This window comes from Prunus mume, linkage group LG4 (genome assembly GCF_029339155.1).
Source record: "Prunus mume cultivar Tortuosa linkage group LG4, ASM2933915v1, whole genome shotgun sequence".
Lineage (NCBI taxonomy): Eukaryota > Viridiplantae > Streptophyta > Magnoliopsida > Rosales > Rosaceae > Prunus > Prunus mume.
In genome coordinates, this window is record NC_142701.1 from 8,307,376 (window position 1) to 8,320,882 (window position 13,507).

General features: G+C 38.6%; 2 protein-coding genes across 2 annotated transcripts; one reads left to right on the forward strand and one right to left on the reverse strand.

Moving 5' to 3' along the window:
- The first annotated feature begins 4,492 nt into the window (after positions 1-4,492).
- Positions 4,493-7,979, forward strand: LOC103328221 (putative leucine-rich repeat receptor-like serine/threonine-protein kinase At2g24130). Its single transcript, XM_016793747.2, is given in 4 exon segments — positions 4,493-6,480; positions 6,482-7,110; positions 7,452-7,661; positions 7,664-7,979. Coding segments are annotated over 4 exon segments (2,970 nt in total). The 5' UTR covers positions 4,493-4,549; the 3' UTR covers positions 7,864-7,979.
- Positions 7,980-10,258: 2,279 nt separating this feature from the next.
- Positions 10,259-12,677, reverse strand: LOC103328220 (heat shock 70 kDa protein). The gene has a single exon (XM_008230611.3). The coding sequence runs from the start codon at positions 12,384-12,386 to the stop codon at positions 10,422-10,424; it is 1,965 nt and encodes a 654-aa protein (XP_008228833.2). The 5' UTR covers positions 12,387-12,677; the 3' UTR covers positions 10,259-10,421.
- Positions 12,678-13,507: the final 830 nt, after the last annotated feature.

Sequence of the window (13,507 nt, forward strand, 5' to 3'; positions counted from 1 at the left end):
CAACCCCTTTGTCGATATTTACAAACATACGAGAGATACCCACTACCTAAATTCCAACCCAAACCCAATAATTCACTCAACAATTGTTTGTATCGTATTTGGAAAATGTGCCGAAAATACTTTAATTCTTGGAAAAGATTTATTAAGCCCATGCCCAATATCTTTCCTTTAGAAAAGACGATAAAACGAACCTTTTGATTTTTGGGCCAACAGTGGGTAAAACTTTATAGAAGCCCACAGTGCTAAAGAGTCCTCATTTGGGTTCACACTAAGTTGGAAATCAGTAACCGTTGCACATCTACTCATGTGAGGATCTGAAGAAGGATTGTCACCATTAATGGCGACTTGACCACCTTCTCTCCCAACAAGAAAAGCAAGCTGGATAATAGCCACTAGTACCGAAAGAAATTGATTACTAACTAGATTTCCAGCTACAAAGGACTCAAGTCAAAAAAACATCTCGTATGACCAACAGTTTTGACCGAGATATTCCGTCCTCTCACCTATAAACCGGTTTAAGAAGACAAACCAACAGCTGACTTTGGATAGCCGCCAAATATCCTCGTTCAACTTTCATCATTAGGAATTCTTGCCTATAAATATAAAAGCTCCGTAGCAACAAAAGAGGACTCTCTTTCTAAAAACCAGACGCAATGTCTTGAAAATACTTGAAAAAATTCAAGATCTTTTCAAATAAGTTTATTTAATATTCGATAACCAGTTGACCACTTATGCGTTTATCTTTTGTCGCTCTGTCATCCTCATGGTATGATTTCTTTTAAATAATCAGTTTGAATTGTTATAGATATATGTACTACTCAAACTGGATAGAGAAATCTCTAGTTTTTCCTATATTGTAATCGATGTTTGAAATTAGTTAAATGGAGAAATATGTGGCTCTTATCCTTTTTGTCATCAAGCTAAAATTGGATAGACAGATCTTTAACATCTGAAACCTCCCCACTCTCTGAAATTTGTCTTAGTTATTTTATCGAATATCTGCTATTTAATTGCTTTATATATATTCTTATAGAATAATTTGCTTTCCCACCTTTATATATTATTCAAGCCTATTATTCGGACCCGAAATAAAGGTCCAGGCCCGAATAAGGCTCTGTTAGTCCAAAAGTAAGGGCTCGTTCAAGCTCGAACTATATCACTGAGCCCGAATCGACTGAAATCTTGACCCAATCTAGGGTCACTTAGGATTTAAGTTAGGTTTCTGAACCCAAATAGGGTAACATTAGCCAGAATGCTGGCTTTCCTCTTGTTTGATCAGGTACTGTTCATATCTATTGAACTGACAACACACGAATGAAAGAATATTGAAGTCCTCTTGATTGAGGCATAGAAAAGAATTTATCGAGGCCAATATCCACCTTGGAGAACAATGACTTGAGCAGAATTCCAGAACAAGTGCAAATCCATCAAATCGATATCCTACACTACATATACCGGATCTATTGGGCTAGTCTCATACCTAATAGTGGCACTCCTACGCAATCCACGATCAGGACAAAAGAAACAAGTCATCAGGGTCTAGCTCGAGCTCGCCCATTCTTGTCAATCTGATCCAACTTTTAATTTTGTTCAGAAGTTGAAAGAATCCCCTCACAGGCTAGAAATCCAATCAGGGCATTAGTGTTGACTTGACGACCTTTCCACTCTCCAGAGCAGCTCAATCCAGAGTGTCACACAGAGTGTTGGGAAAATGGACCAACAACAACAAAATACATATCCAAAACTGAAAAGCTAGAGTACCAATTGGTGAGGAGGAGGGCTCCAATTCTTACCCAGAGCACGATGTACTTGGGAGGCATGAGACTGCTCTCCATGCCTACATATTCAATTTATCTTCCTTTTCGTTGTGTGACTTGTGTTTGTGGCAGGTGAGAGAATGGAAGAGTGAGAGTTTTTTGATTTTGAAAATGAGAGAGAGTTGGAGCAGAAGAGTTGGTGGAGAGGGGAGCGAAGGAAGAGAAGTCAGGAGAACAAAAATAAAGAAGCAAATAAAGTTATAGTGTAAGCTGTATAAATATAAGACAGAATTGATCTAAATATTGGGGTTCGAGTCCCCTTCTTAGTAAACAATGTTTTCTTATTTTTCCCACCCCATTCTAATGTAAAATTACAAAAATGCCCCTGACACGATAGCTTATCGAGTCAACATGATGTCAACACGACCCATATAGGATATTGCGAGGTCTATATTTAATGGTGCATATCCTAAGGCTGTGAAGAACTTAATTAGAAGAAGTGGGACTGTTAAAGGAACATTGCAAATTTGAACACCATTTTTTTATTAAGAAAGAAAAAAAGTGAAGTAGGTGTAGGGAGATTCCACTGCTTCCCAAACCCATTGAAATAGAGACTAGAATGGTAGGCTGAGTTCATTGGTTTTAGGAATCTGGCTGATGTAGGAAAGGTAAAAGTTAAGAAATACATATTACATATATAGATGAAATAAAAGTTTCAAAAGCTAAGGACCTGTTTGATAATCATTTCAATTTTAGCTTTTAGTTTTCATTTTTTATGTTAGAACCTAGAATATAGAGAAAAAGGAGGGAGAATGGAAGTGAGAATGAGAGTGAAGATGAGATTAAGAGGGAAGATGAGAGGGGAGGATGGGAGAAAGGAGTAACAAAAGTGAAAACAAAAACTAAAAACTGAAATTTATTTGAAATTGTTTTCAATTTCAAGTTTTTGTTTTCACTTTTGTTATTCCCCTCTCCCATCCTCCCCTCTCATCCTATCTTTCAAACCATTATCAAACGGGCCCTAATAATTTGGCTACTTGTTTAGGTTTCTCCAATGTTATATGGGAAAAATAACTTCATTTGCTAGCTTCATTGAGTCAATATTGGATTTTCAGAGTTTGCTTACTGTAGAGAGTATAAAAAACTAAAGTGGAATGCTGTTATCTTTCAAGTTTCCCATTCAATCCATTCAGACAAATAACGAGAGGCCCGTAGTTCGGAAAGAGTATACAAACTCAGTGCCCTCATACATAAGGTTCAACTACACACCAAGACAATATAAAATGTCAATTCCCTCCTCTCTTCTCCCTCTCTATTGTGCTTTCAGTGTTTGCGTGCTGAGATGACCAAAACGTTTCCTATCTTAATGATTTCTGCAAGGATGTCCTAAATGTAGACGGTTCCGATCATTAAACACATTTATTAGTGGAAGGATGTGCTATTACAACAAGGACATCCTTAACATAAACAAATTATATATGTATATATTGTTAGATTTCTATAGGAGTATAGGAGTCCGTGATCTTTCACACAATCTGAAATACATAGAAAACATGCATGGTGTCATCTTCCTTGAGTACACGATATCTGAATTCATTCAATCATAGCAGCAAAACACGAGCAAAAAGGCACAAACGGCAAGACCTCTGCTTTCTCTTTATTATGAGTTTAGAGTTAGAGAACATATGAGAGCAAAGTCTTAAGCTTATATAGGGCTAGGTCATGTCATCTCTACTTATCACCAAAGGCTGACTTGACTAACACTCCACGACCATCAAACAACAATTCACGCAAAAGGAAATAAATATGACCCCTTTAATTGGCTTCAAAATTTTCCTTATTTCACAAGGTTTCGGGCCTCAAGGTATAACCTAATTTAAACTCTTATTAAACTTGATATAACTTAGTATGTAGTGCACCAATCTAAATAGGAATATAACATATATATATATATATATAGTTCCCTTCTATTGAGGGATCCTTCAAATAATTTTATTTGAGGGACTCCCTTTAGGGTACCCTACAATTTTTTTCCCAATGATCCAAACTATTTATTTTTTAGGTCTTCATTCATAGATCATCCTTACAAAAAATTAGACAAATCAGAAACTGTTTCGACATTCAATTGTGTCATACAAAATTAATGAACACGGTCTTCAAGAAAGTACTAAAATTTCAATAACTCAATTGAATGGTCAAATGCTATCGGATTCAAGTGATTTTTTGTAAAGATGATCTTTGAATGAGTATCTACAAAATAGATAGTTTAGATTAGTGAAATACAATCCGGAGTAGGCCTTATAAGGGGTGTCCCTTGGATAAGCTTATTTGAGGGATCCCTCCATAAAAGCTCTATATATATATATATATATATATATATATATATATATATATATGCTGCCAATCATGTGGCAAGCCTCATGTCGGTTGAGATTGCGCTTGGCCTACCAAAATAGAAATTTCACCCATCAACCCATCACAATTTCTTATGCTGTCCTCTGTCTAGCTATCAATTTATATACGTTCAAATTGATAATCTACCATCATGGTTGAAACCACTTTATGGAAGGATAAAAGAGTATCCCCAGTCCCTCCACAAATCATAGCCTCCATTGAATTCTTATTCCAAAATATCATTTTCCACCTTCTCTATTCTCCATTGAGTGTGTGCTTTACACTCTTAAAATATGTTCGACTCACTATTTTGAACTTACTATTATGAAGCATGATGAAAGTAGAACAGAAGAAAATATCATAAACAAATATTATTAGGCTCTTTCAGTTTATCCAGTATGGTCTTGGTCGAAACCATGTTTTTTCTTCTGTTCCAGCATTTGGTTTTAACATCTGGTAATTCAGTTATAGGTCATCACCGCCATCCTCATCACTCTTTGCTTGTAGACAAGGCAACTCTTCTGGAGTTCAAGAAAGCCATCGTATATGATCCACATTCCACACTAGCTAATTGGAACGAAGCTACCAGTGTCTGCAACTTCACTGGTGTCAGCTGCAACAAAAAGCGTCATCGCGTATCAGAACTCCTTCTGCAGGATTATGAGCTTGTAGGGCGGCTTTCTCCTATCATTTCGAATCTAACAGGCCTTCGTAACTTATCGCTCGTAGGCAACCATTTTTACGGAACTATCCCTTCTGAAATTGCCTTGCTAAGGCGCCTCCATCATCTTCTGCTTGATGGGAACAGCTTTCATGGCTCAATACCAGATTCCTTAGCCCTTCCTTCACAGCTCACTATAGTTAGTCTGTTGCAAAATAATTTAACCGGTGCCATTCCACCTACATTTTTCTCCAACTGCACTATGTTAAAGGTTTTAGATCTTTCCAACAACTTTCTTTCGGGAAAAATTCCAGTTGAGATTGGAAATTGTCCAAACCTATGGAGCCTCAATTTATACAACAACCAGTTCACTGGAGAACTTCCTCTGTTTTTGACCAATAACTCACTGGCCAATTTAGATGTAGAATATAACCATCTTTCTGGTGAACTGCCCATCAAATTTGTACAAAAGTTGCCAAATATTGTCTATCTTCATTTGTCTAATAACAATTTGATAAGCCAAGATGGCAACACAAATCTCAACCCATTCTTCACTGCCCTCACAAATTGCACTAGTCTAGAGGAGCTTGAATTGGCTGGCATGGGCCTCGGAGGAGTATTGCCTAGTTCCATTGGCGGCCTTGGTATCAACTTTTCAAATCTGTTGCTGCAAGAAAACCAAATCTTTGGCTCAATTCCTCCAAATATAGGTAATCTTTCTAAGCTTGTGGTGTTGAATTTGACCTCCAATCTTCTGAATGGAACAATTTCAGCAAACATAAGTCAGCTGTCAAACTTGGAACAGCTTTTCTTATCACACAACCTTTTCGCCAGTGCAATTCCACCGGCATTGGGGCAGATGACTCACCTCGGCCTGCTTGATCTGTCTCACAATACGTTCTCCGGTGATATTCCAAGCAGTATAGGAAATTTGGGTAGGCTGAACTATCTGTTCCTCAACAACAACCTCCTTTCCGGATCAATACCTCCAACATTAGTACACTGCACAGAATTGTACAAGCTTGACTTATCATACAACAGATTGACAGGGAGCATCCCCCCAGAATTATCAGGTTTGAGTGAGATCAGAATTTTTATTAACCTGTCACATAATCAGCTTGAAGGGCCCATACCGATTGAGCTCAGCAAACTGAAAGATGTTCAAGAGATAGATCTTTCATCAAATAACCTAAGTGGAAGTATCTTTCCACAGATATCAAGCTGCATTGCATTGACCCTGATAAACTTCTCACACAATTCTTTGGAAGGGAAACTTCCAGATTCCATAGGTGAGCTAAAGAACCTTGAGTCCTTTGATGTTTCAGGAAACCACTTGTCTGGAAGGATTCCGCTAAGCCTCAACAAAAGTCGAACACTCACATATTTAAATCTTTCTTTCAATAACTTTGAAGGAAGGATTCCCTCTGGTGGCATCTTTGAATCAGTCTCATATTCATCTTTCTTGGGAAATCAGCACCTTTGTGGTCCAGTCGCTGTCAAACCTGCTTGCCCTCAGAAAAATCGTCTGTTTCGTTCATGCATTTTCTTAATCATATTCACCTTAGTCATATTCATATCAACATCCTTGTCAATAATATGCTGTGTGATTGCATTCCGGCACATTAAGGCACTAATTTCAGCTGAGAGGACTGAGACAGCAAGAAAACCCACACAACCAGGAATTGGTTCCTAATTTCCCAAGAGTTACATATCGAGATCTGTCAGAGGCCACTAGTGGATTTGATGATCAGAGACTGCTTGGGATGGGCAGCTATGGACGCGTCTACAGGGGAGTTCTTCCAGATGGGACAACTATAGCAGTCAAGGTCTTACATTTACAATCTGGGAATTCAACAAAGAGTTTTACCAGAGAATGCCAAGTCTTAAGGCGAATTAGGCACAGGAACCTCATAAGGATCATAACAGCATGCAGTCTACCTGATTTTAAAGCTATTGTTCTTCCTTATATGGCAAATGGTAGCTTGGATAGCCGTCTCTATCCACATTCACAGACAGGTCTAAGCTCAGGTTCTTCTGATTTGAGTCTGATCCAAAGACTGAACATTTGCAGTGACATAGCTGAAGGGATGGCCTATCTACATCACCACTCTCCTGTCAGAGTTATACATTGTGACCTAAAGCCAAGCAATGTTCTACTCAATGATGATATGACAGCTTTAGTTTCTGATTTTGGGATTGCAAGATTGTTGATCGCCGGAGGAGCAAATTCAGCTCTTGAGAACATGGGAAACTCTACTGCAAATATGTTATGTGGATCAATCGGATACATAGCACCAGGTAAAGTTCTATCCTCTGCTTAAGCGATTTGTAAAACCAAACAAATAGAGAACAAGTGTTGTTCACAACTACATTTATCAATCAGGCAATGTAAATTGGGACTTGTTGCACTGATTTCTGAGTACAAGTAAAATCTGTGCAAAGTAACCAAGATCAATAATTCATTTCTTCTTCTGTTTATTTTCATATTGAAGCCATTTTGAAGAGTAAAGGCAGAGCGCATTCAACTTATATCATCAGTTAACTATGGAAACAGTAAAAATAACCATAATGATAAGAAATCTCTACCCAAGTCAATTTTAGGTCCATTTATTAGTTCACACTCAATTCCTTGTATGCAGAGTATGGGTTTGGATCTAATGCATCAACAAAAGGCGACGTTTACAGCTTCGGCATTCTGGTCCTAGAGATGGTGACAAGAAAAAGGCCAACAGATGACATGTTTGTTGGAGGGTTAAGCCTGCACAGGTGGGTAAAGAACCATTATCATGGAAGGGTGGAAAAGGTAGTTGACTCTTCCTTGATGAGAGCTTCTAGGGATCAGCCACCTGAGTGAAAAAAATGTGGGATGTTGCAATTGGAGAATTGATAGAGTTGGGAATTCTCTGCACACAGGAGTCCTCGTCCACTAGGCCTACAATGCTTGATGCAGCAGATGACTTGGATCGACTGAAGAGATATATCTGTGGAGATACAACTGCAACATTTGCCTTTTCCCTAGGAATTTCTTCTTCTACCCCAGAGGATGATTAGCATCTGCCCTACCCTTTGAGCCTACATTGAAAAATGCTTTTCTGATTTACACTCTTGTACACAATAAGAACAAGCAGTATAGTTGGATATTTGAAATGGTGTTGTCATTAGCTAAATGTGAGTCCAATTAGCCAATATTGTGGTTCAGGTCATATCATACATAGCATGCATATGGCAATCTGAAATAATTGAAAGTTGCTCATCTGCATCAATGGCACAATGCAAGCAATCTGTTTACAATCATTTGCTACTTGCAGATACACTCATCATATTATAAGCAGAAATTGAAAAAAAAAAAATCCATAAACATAAACATGGTAGGAATAGATTTCTCTCACAGGAAACAATACAATACCAACCAAAAAAGGGTAATTGTTAGCATTGCATTATGCACTAGCAAGAGAAACTCTCATGCAACAAGAATAACACTTTTTTATTATCCTGGCCAATAACACAATGACACGTAGGATAACTTTTCCACGTGTCATTGTGTTATTGCCGGGAATAGCAAAACAGTGATATTCCGGTAACAAGAAAGTTTTTTTTTTTTTTTTTTTTTTTCCACATAAGCATATGTGACTGTGACAATGAAGTTTAGTGGGTAATGGTGATCCTGACATCAACCACTAACAATTATAGGAAAGATAAGAACAGATTAGGACACCCAAGTTGCAGAAAATTGCATATTAATAAATCATTAAAGATAGAAAACATGATGATTAAGAAGCAAAGCGCTGCCCTGTTGCAGATTATAAGAACCACATAAGCACACATGGTTCACATATATAACAATTATAGCTAAGATAAGTATGGCTTGGGACATCCAAGTTGCAGAAAAAAGGCATATTGATGATGAATAATTAAACATAGAAAGCTGGATGATTAAGAAGCACAGGGCTGCTTTAATGCAGATTATAATAACCACAAAAATACAAATCCTAACACCAGAAATGCATATGGTACACAGTAGAGAGAGGATGCAAAAACATACTGAGCACTGTGGAAAGGCATGAAAAGAGATCAAGCAAATCAAAAACACAACGATAAATAAAACATGATTGTTGTGCTCAGTGACACAGCCTCCAACCCACTATTCTAGTCATGCTGAGCATAAGTGCCTTACCCATCACTCAAGGTATTAATCTGTCTGCACATTTGATTAGATATTTGAAAGCTCCAGTCTTGAATCCTTGAAGGTTGCTGCTTGCTTATTGTCAAATGTCAACTAAAAGGTGTAGAGTGTACCATTTCCACATATATATCATCCTTATGTTTCCAGTGGCTTCCAGCATAGGATTAATGTCAGCATCACATGTGAAATGATACAACAGAGAAGATATCAATGGAGAAGGTTCTACATAAAGAAGTTCACAACTCAATCTCAATCAAATTTTATTTTATTTTTTTGCCACAGTTAAGGGGAAGGGGGGGAAATTCACACACCCGGGTACCATAAGGGTTTGAATCCACGATCACTTGGGAGCACACCAAAGGCCTGGGCCAATCCAAGTAACGCCCCATTGGTAACTCATTTCAATCTATTAGCTTCAACATAAAAATAAAATTTAAAGAAATTTAAAAAATCCAAGAAAGGATGGGAAAAAAAAAAAACAGAATCAGACAAGTCGAGTGCAATATTCACTGGACATCAGTTTTGTCAAATTAGTGAAATGAGTGGCCATATATCAACACCAATATGAAACAAGCAATATTATTTACCTTTCTTATGGATGTACAGAGACTTAGTATTTTTATACAAAGTCATTAAATCCCTTTTGGTAATATTACAAAATGAGTATGTCTGTAATTTATTGCATGCAATTTTGAGGGGTGTTCAGTGACAGAAACTGTGTTCACACAGAATTCCTTTCCAAGAAAAGATGGGCAGGCCCAAAAGAAAACACAACCAGATGCAGCAGAAACAAAGTAGGAGCTTCCAAGAAGATGTAAAATGAGCCCAAACAATACTTATACCCACCACTGAAAAAGGAGCAACTAACACACAAAGAAAAAGAAGAGACCCAAACAAACAAGACCAACAAAATAAACAACAATAACCAAACAAATCCTAGCCTTAAGATTGGAGGCACTTGCTTATTTTGCCCGAGACAAATGCGCTTGTTGGAGAACATTGCCCAGATAAAATTTCCTCAACTACCCTTAATAATCACTTGAAACTTCTTCCCCATTCTTCCATTAACCTTGACATGATTCTGCTGCATATCATATATGATAATGAAGCACAATTTTATGAGAACAAATTATGATTATGGTTTGGCTTGTTTGACCACAAAAGCAAGAGCAACAAAGGGTTCAATGAAAGGCAAACCAGTTCAAATTACAACTTATCTAGTGAGGCCCTGAAAACAACATTGTACTTAAACAGTAAACAACATTATGGAGCAAAGCAAATTATAATATTCCAGTAAAGAAAGAAATATGTACTTAAACATACATCATTGTAATTTGTCAGAAAATAACATAGACTTTGTATTGTTTTCACACATTCATTCAAGCAGAGCTCAAAAGCAGAACATCTTCAAGAAACCTCTCCTAGCTTAATCAACCTCTTCAATCTTTGGCCCAGCTCCTGATCCAGCAGAACTAGCATTGCCAAATCCGCCACCGGGCATCTGAGAACCGCCCATTGGCACATCTCCACCAGCACCTTGATACATTTTAGCAATAATTGGATTGCACAAGCCCTCCAGCTCCTTTTGTTTGTCCTCAAATTCTTCAACTTCAGCCAACTGGTTCCTGTCAAGCCACTCGATTGCCTCATCAATGGCCTTCTCAATCTTCTGCTTGTCTGCAGGGTCCAGTTTTCCAGCAATCTTCTCATCCTTCACAGTGTTCCTCATGCTGTACGCGTAGTTCTCAAGCGAGTTCTTGGCATCCACCTTCTTCTTCACCTCCTCATCTTCAGCCTTGTACTTCTCTGCCTCCTGCACCAATCTCTCAATCTCCTCCTTGCTCAGCCTTCCCTTGTCATTGGTGATAGTGATCTTGTTCTTCACTCCAGCAGTCTTGTCTTCAGCAGACACATTTAAGATGCCATTTGCATCAATGTCAAAGCACACATTGATTTGAGGAACACCTCTTGGGGCCGGAGGAATGCCTGTGAGTTCGAATTTTCCAAGAAGATTGTTGTCCTTGGTTCGAGCCCTCTCTCCTTCATACACCTGAATTAATACTCCCGGCTGGTTGTCAGAGTAAGTAGAGAAGATCTGCTCCTTCTTGGTCGGGATAGTGGTGTTCCTCGGAATCAAGACAGTCATGACACCACCAGCAGTCTCAAGACCAAGACTGAGAGGCGTAACATCAAGAAGCAGCAAGTCTTGAACCTTCTCATTCCCTTCCCCAGTCAAAATTGCAGCTTGAACGGCGGCCCCATAAGCAACAGCCTCATCAGGGTTTATGCTCTTGCACAGTTCCTTGCCATTGAAGAAATCTTGCAAAAGCTGCTGAACTTTAGGAATCCTCGTCGACCCACCAACCAGAACAACTTCATCCACCCGACTCTTATCGATTTTTGAATCCCTCAAACACTTCTCCACAGGTTCCATACACTTCCTAAACAAGTCCATGTTCAACTCTTCAAATCTTGCTCTTGTAATTGTGGAATAGAAATCAATACCTTCGTAAAGCGAATCGATCTCAATTGTGGTCTGTGCGGTTGAAGACAGAGTCCTTTTCGCCCTCTCACACGCAGTCCTCAACCTCCTCAAAGCTCTGGCATTGCCACTAATATCCTTCTTGTGCTTTCTCTTGAACTCTTGCACAAAGTGATTAACAAGCCTATTGTCAAAATCCTCACCACCAAGATGAGTGTCCCCAGCAGTGGCCTTCACTTCAAAGATCCCTTCCTCAATTGTGAGCAAAGAAACATCAAAAGTACCACCACCAAGATCAAAAATAAGAATATTCTTCTCGCCAGCCCTCGACCCTTTCTTGTCAAGACCATAAGCAATGGCAGCAGCAGTTGGCTCGTTGATAATTCTCATCACATTCAGGCCAGCAATGACGCCCGCGTCCTTCGTAGCCTGCCTCTGCGAGTCATTGAAGTAAGCAGGCACAGTGACCACAGCGTTGTTGACTGAATGACCCAAATAAGCCTCAGCAATTTCCCTCATCTTGGTCAGCACCATGGACGATATCTCTTCAGCTGCAAACTGCTTCTCTTCGCCTTTGTATTGAACGACAATCATGGGTTTGTCCCCAGGACCGGGAACGACCTTGAAAGGCCAGTGCTTCATGTCGCTCTGGACAGATGGGTCGGAGAATCGCCGGCCGATGAGCCTCTTGGCGTCGAAAACGGTGTTTTGGGGGTTCATGGCAACCTGGTTTTTGGCTGCATCGCCGATCAAACGCTCTGTATCAGTGAAAGCAACATAGGAAGGGGTGGTTCTGTTGCCTTGGTCATTGGCTATGATCTCAACGCGGTCGTTTTGCCACACTCCCACGCAGCTGTAGGTGGTGCCGAGGTCGATGCCAATACCCTTGCCTTCAGTCTTTGAAGCCATAGATAACAAATTCAGCAAGAAACTAGTTGATTATTTGATTGAGAAAGCAGTAACGAAGAAGCAAAAGAAATTGGAGCTTAAGAGCTAGTTGGTTGCTTCGGGTATGGTGTTTTGGTAATTTAAATCTGGATGCTTGAAATGCTTTTGGTTTTTTCACGATATGGTGGTGGATATTGGAGGGGTTGAATTTATATGCGTGGGTAGGGTTCATGGAAATCTTCATTGTAGAGGAAGAGAAGGGGGTGGAAGGGTCGTGAAGGAAGAAAAGAGGCCAAACCAGAGAGTTCTGGAGAGTGGTGGAGCTAGTTTGTTAGCTTTTAAAAAAATTAAAATTAAAAAATTTTATCTTGTGTTAGTTGGCCTGATACATTTTTTTCTTTTCCCAAAGAGAAGTTTAGCCAAAAATAACTCGTGACCAGGTTCAAACTCTTATGGCACATTAATAGTGAATTCATATCTCTTGTTAGAAAAAATTACTCCAGTTAAGCTGCAGGCACGGTAATTTTATTTTTAGAGTGTGATTCTTACTTTTTTTTTTTATCACTTACACTCATAAAAAGGAAATTTAAAATAAGTAAAATCATTTTTTTTAAAGAAGAAAGTTCCTTTTGGGCCTTTTTATTTATTGGACAAGTACCATATTTATTTTCCAATTTTAGGGGGTTTTTCTAAATTTGAATTTATGTTTATATGTAAGAAAAGTTGAGAAATAATTGCGGTTGCATGTTTTTTCTTTTGATATAAGCAATATTGTAGACGGGAAATTTGAACATAGAACTTCGAGTGCATATGTGATTACTCTTAACCATTTGAACTATTAAAAAACAAATCTTCCATTGTGGTTGCATATTTTTTAGGACATTTCCTATTTAGATGAGCGATAATATACTAAACTCACACACACAACACAAATACTAGACTCGAACTCAGGACCTTGCTTGAAGGAGCAATTACTCCAGACACTATACTAGTAGGCGCTATACCTTATGGTTGCATGTTTTAAGTGCAGCATAAGTGTGCGCTAATTTTCTTTCTTTTCTCTATAATTACATTGCCAAAATGTGAACTAAGTTTGTTTTTTGAGTGGAGAGAAACTATAAACCATAATTCATTATGTATTA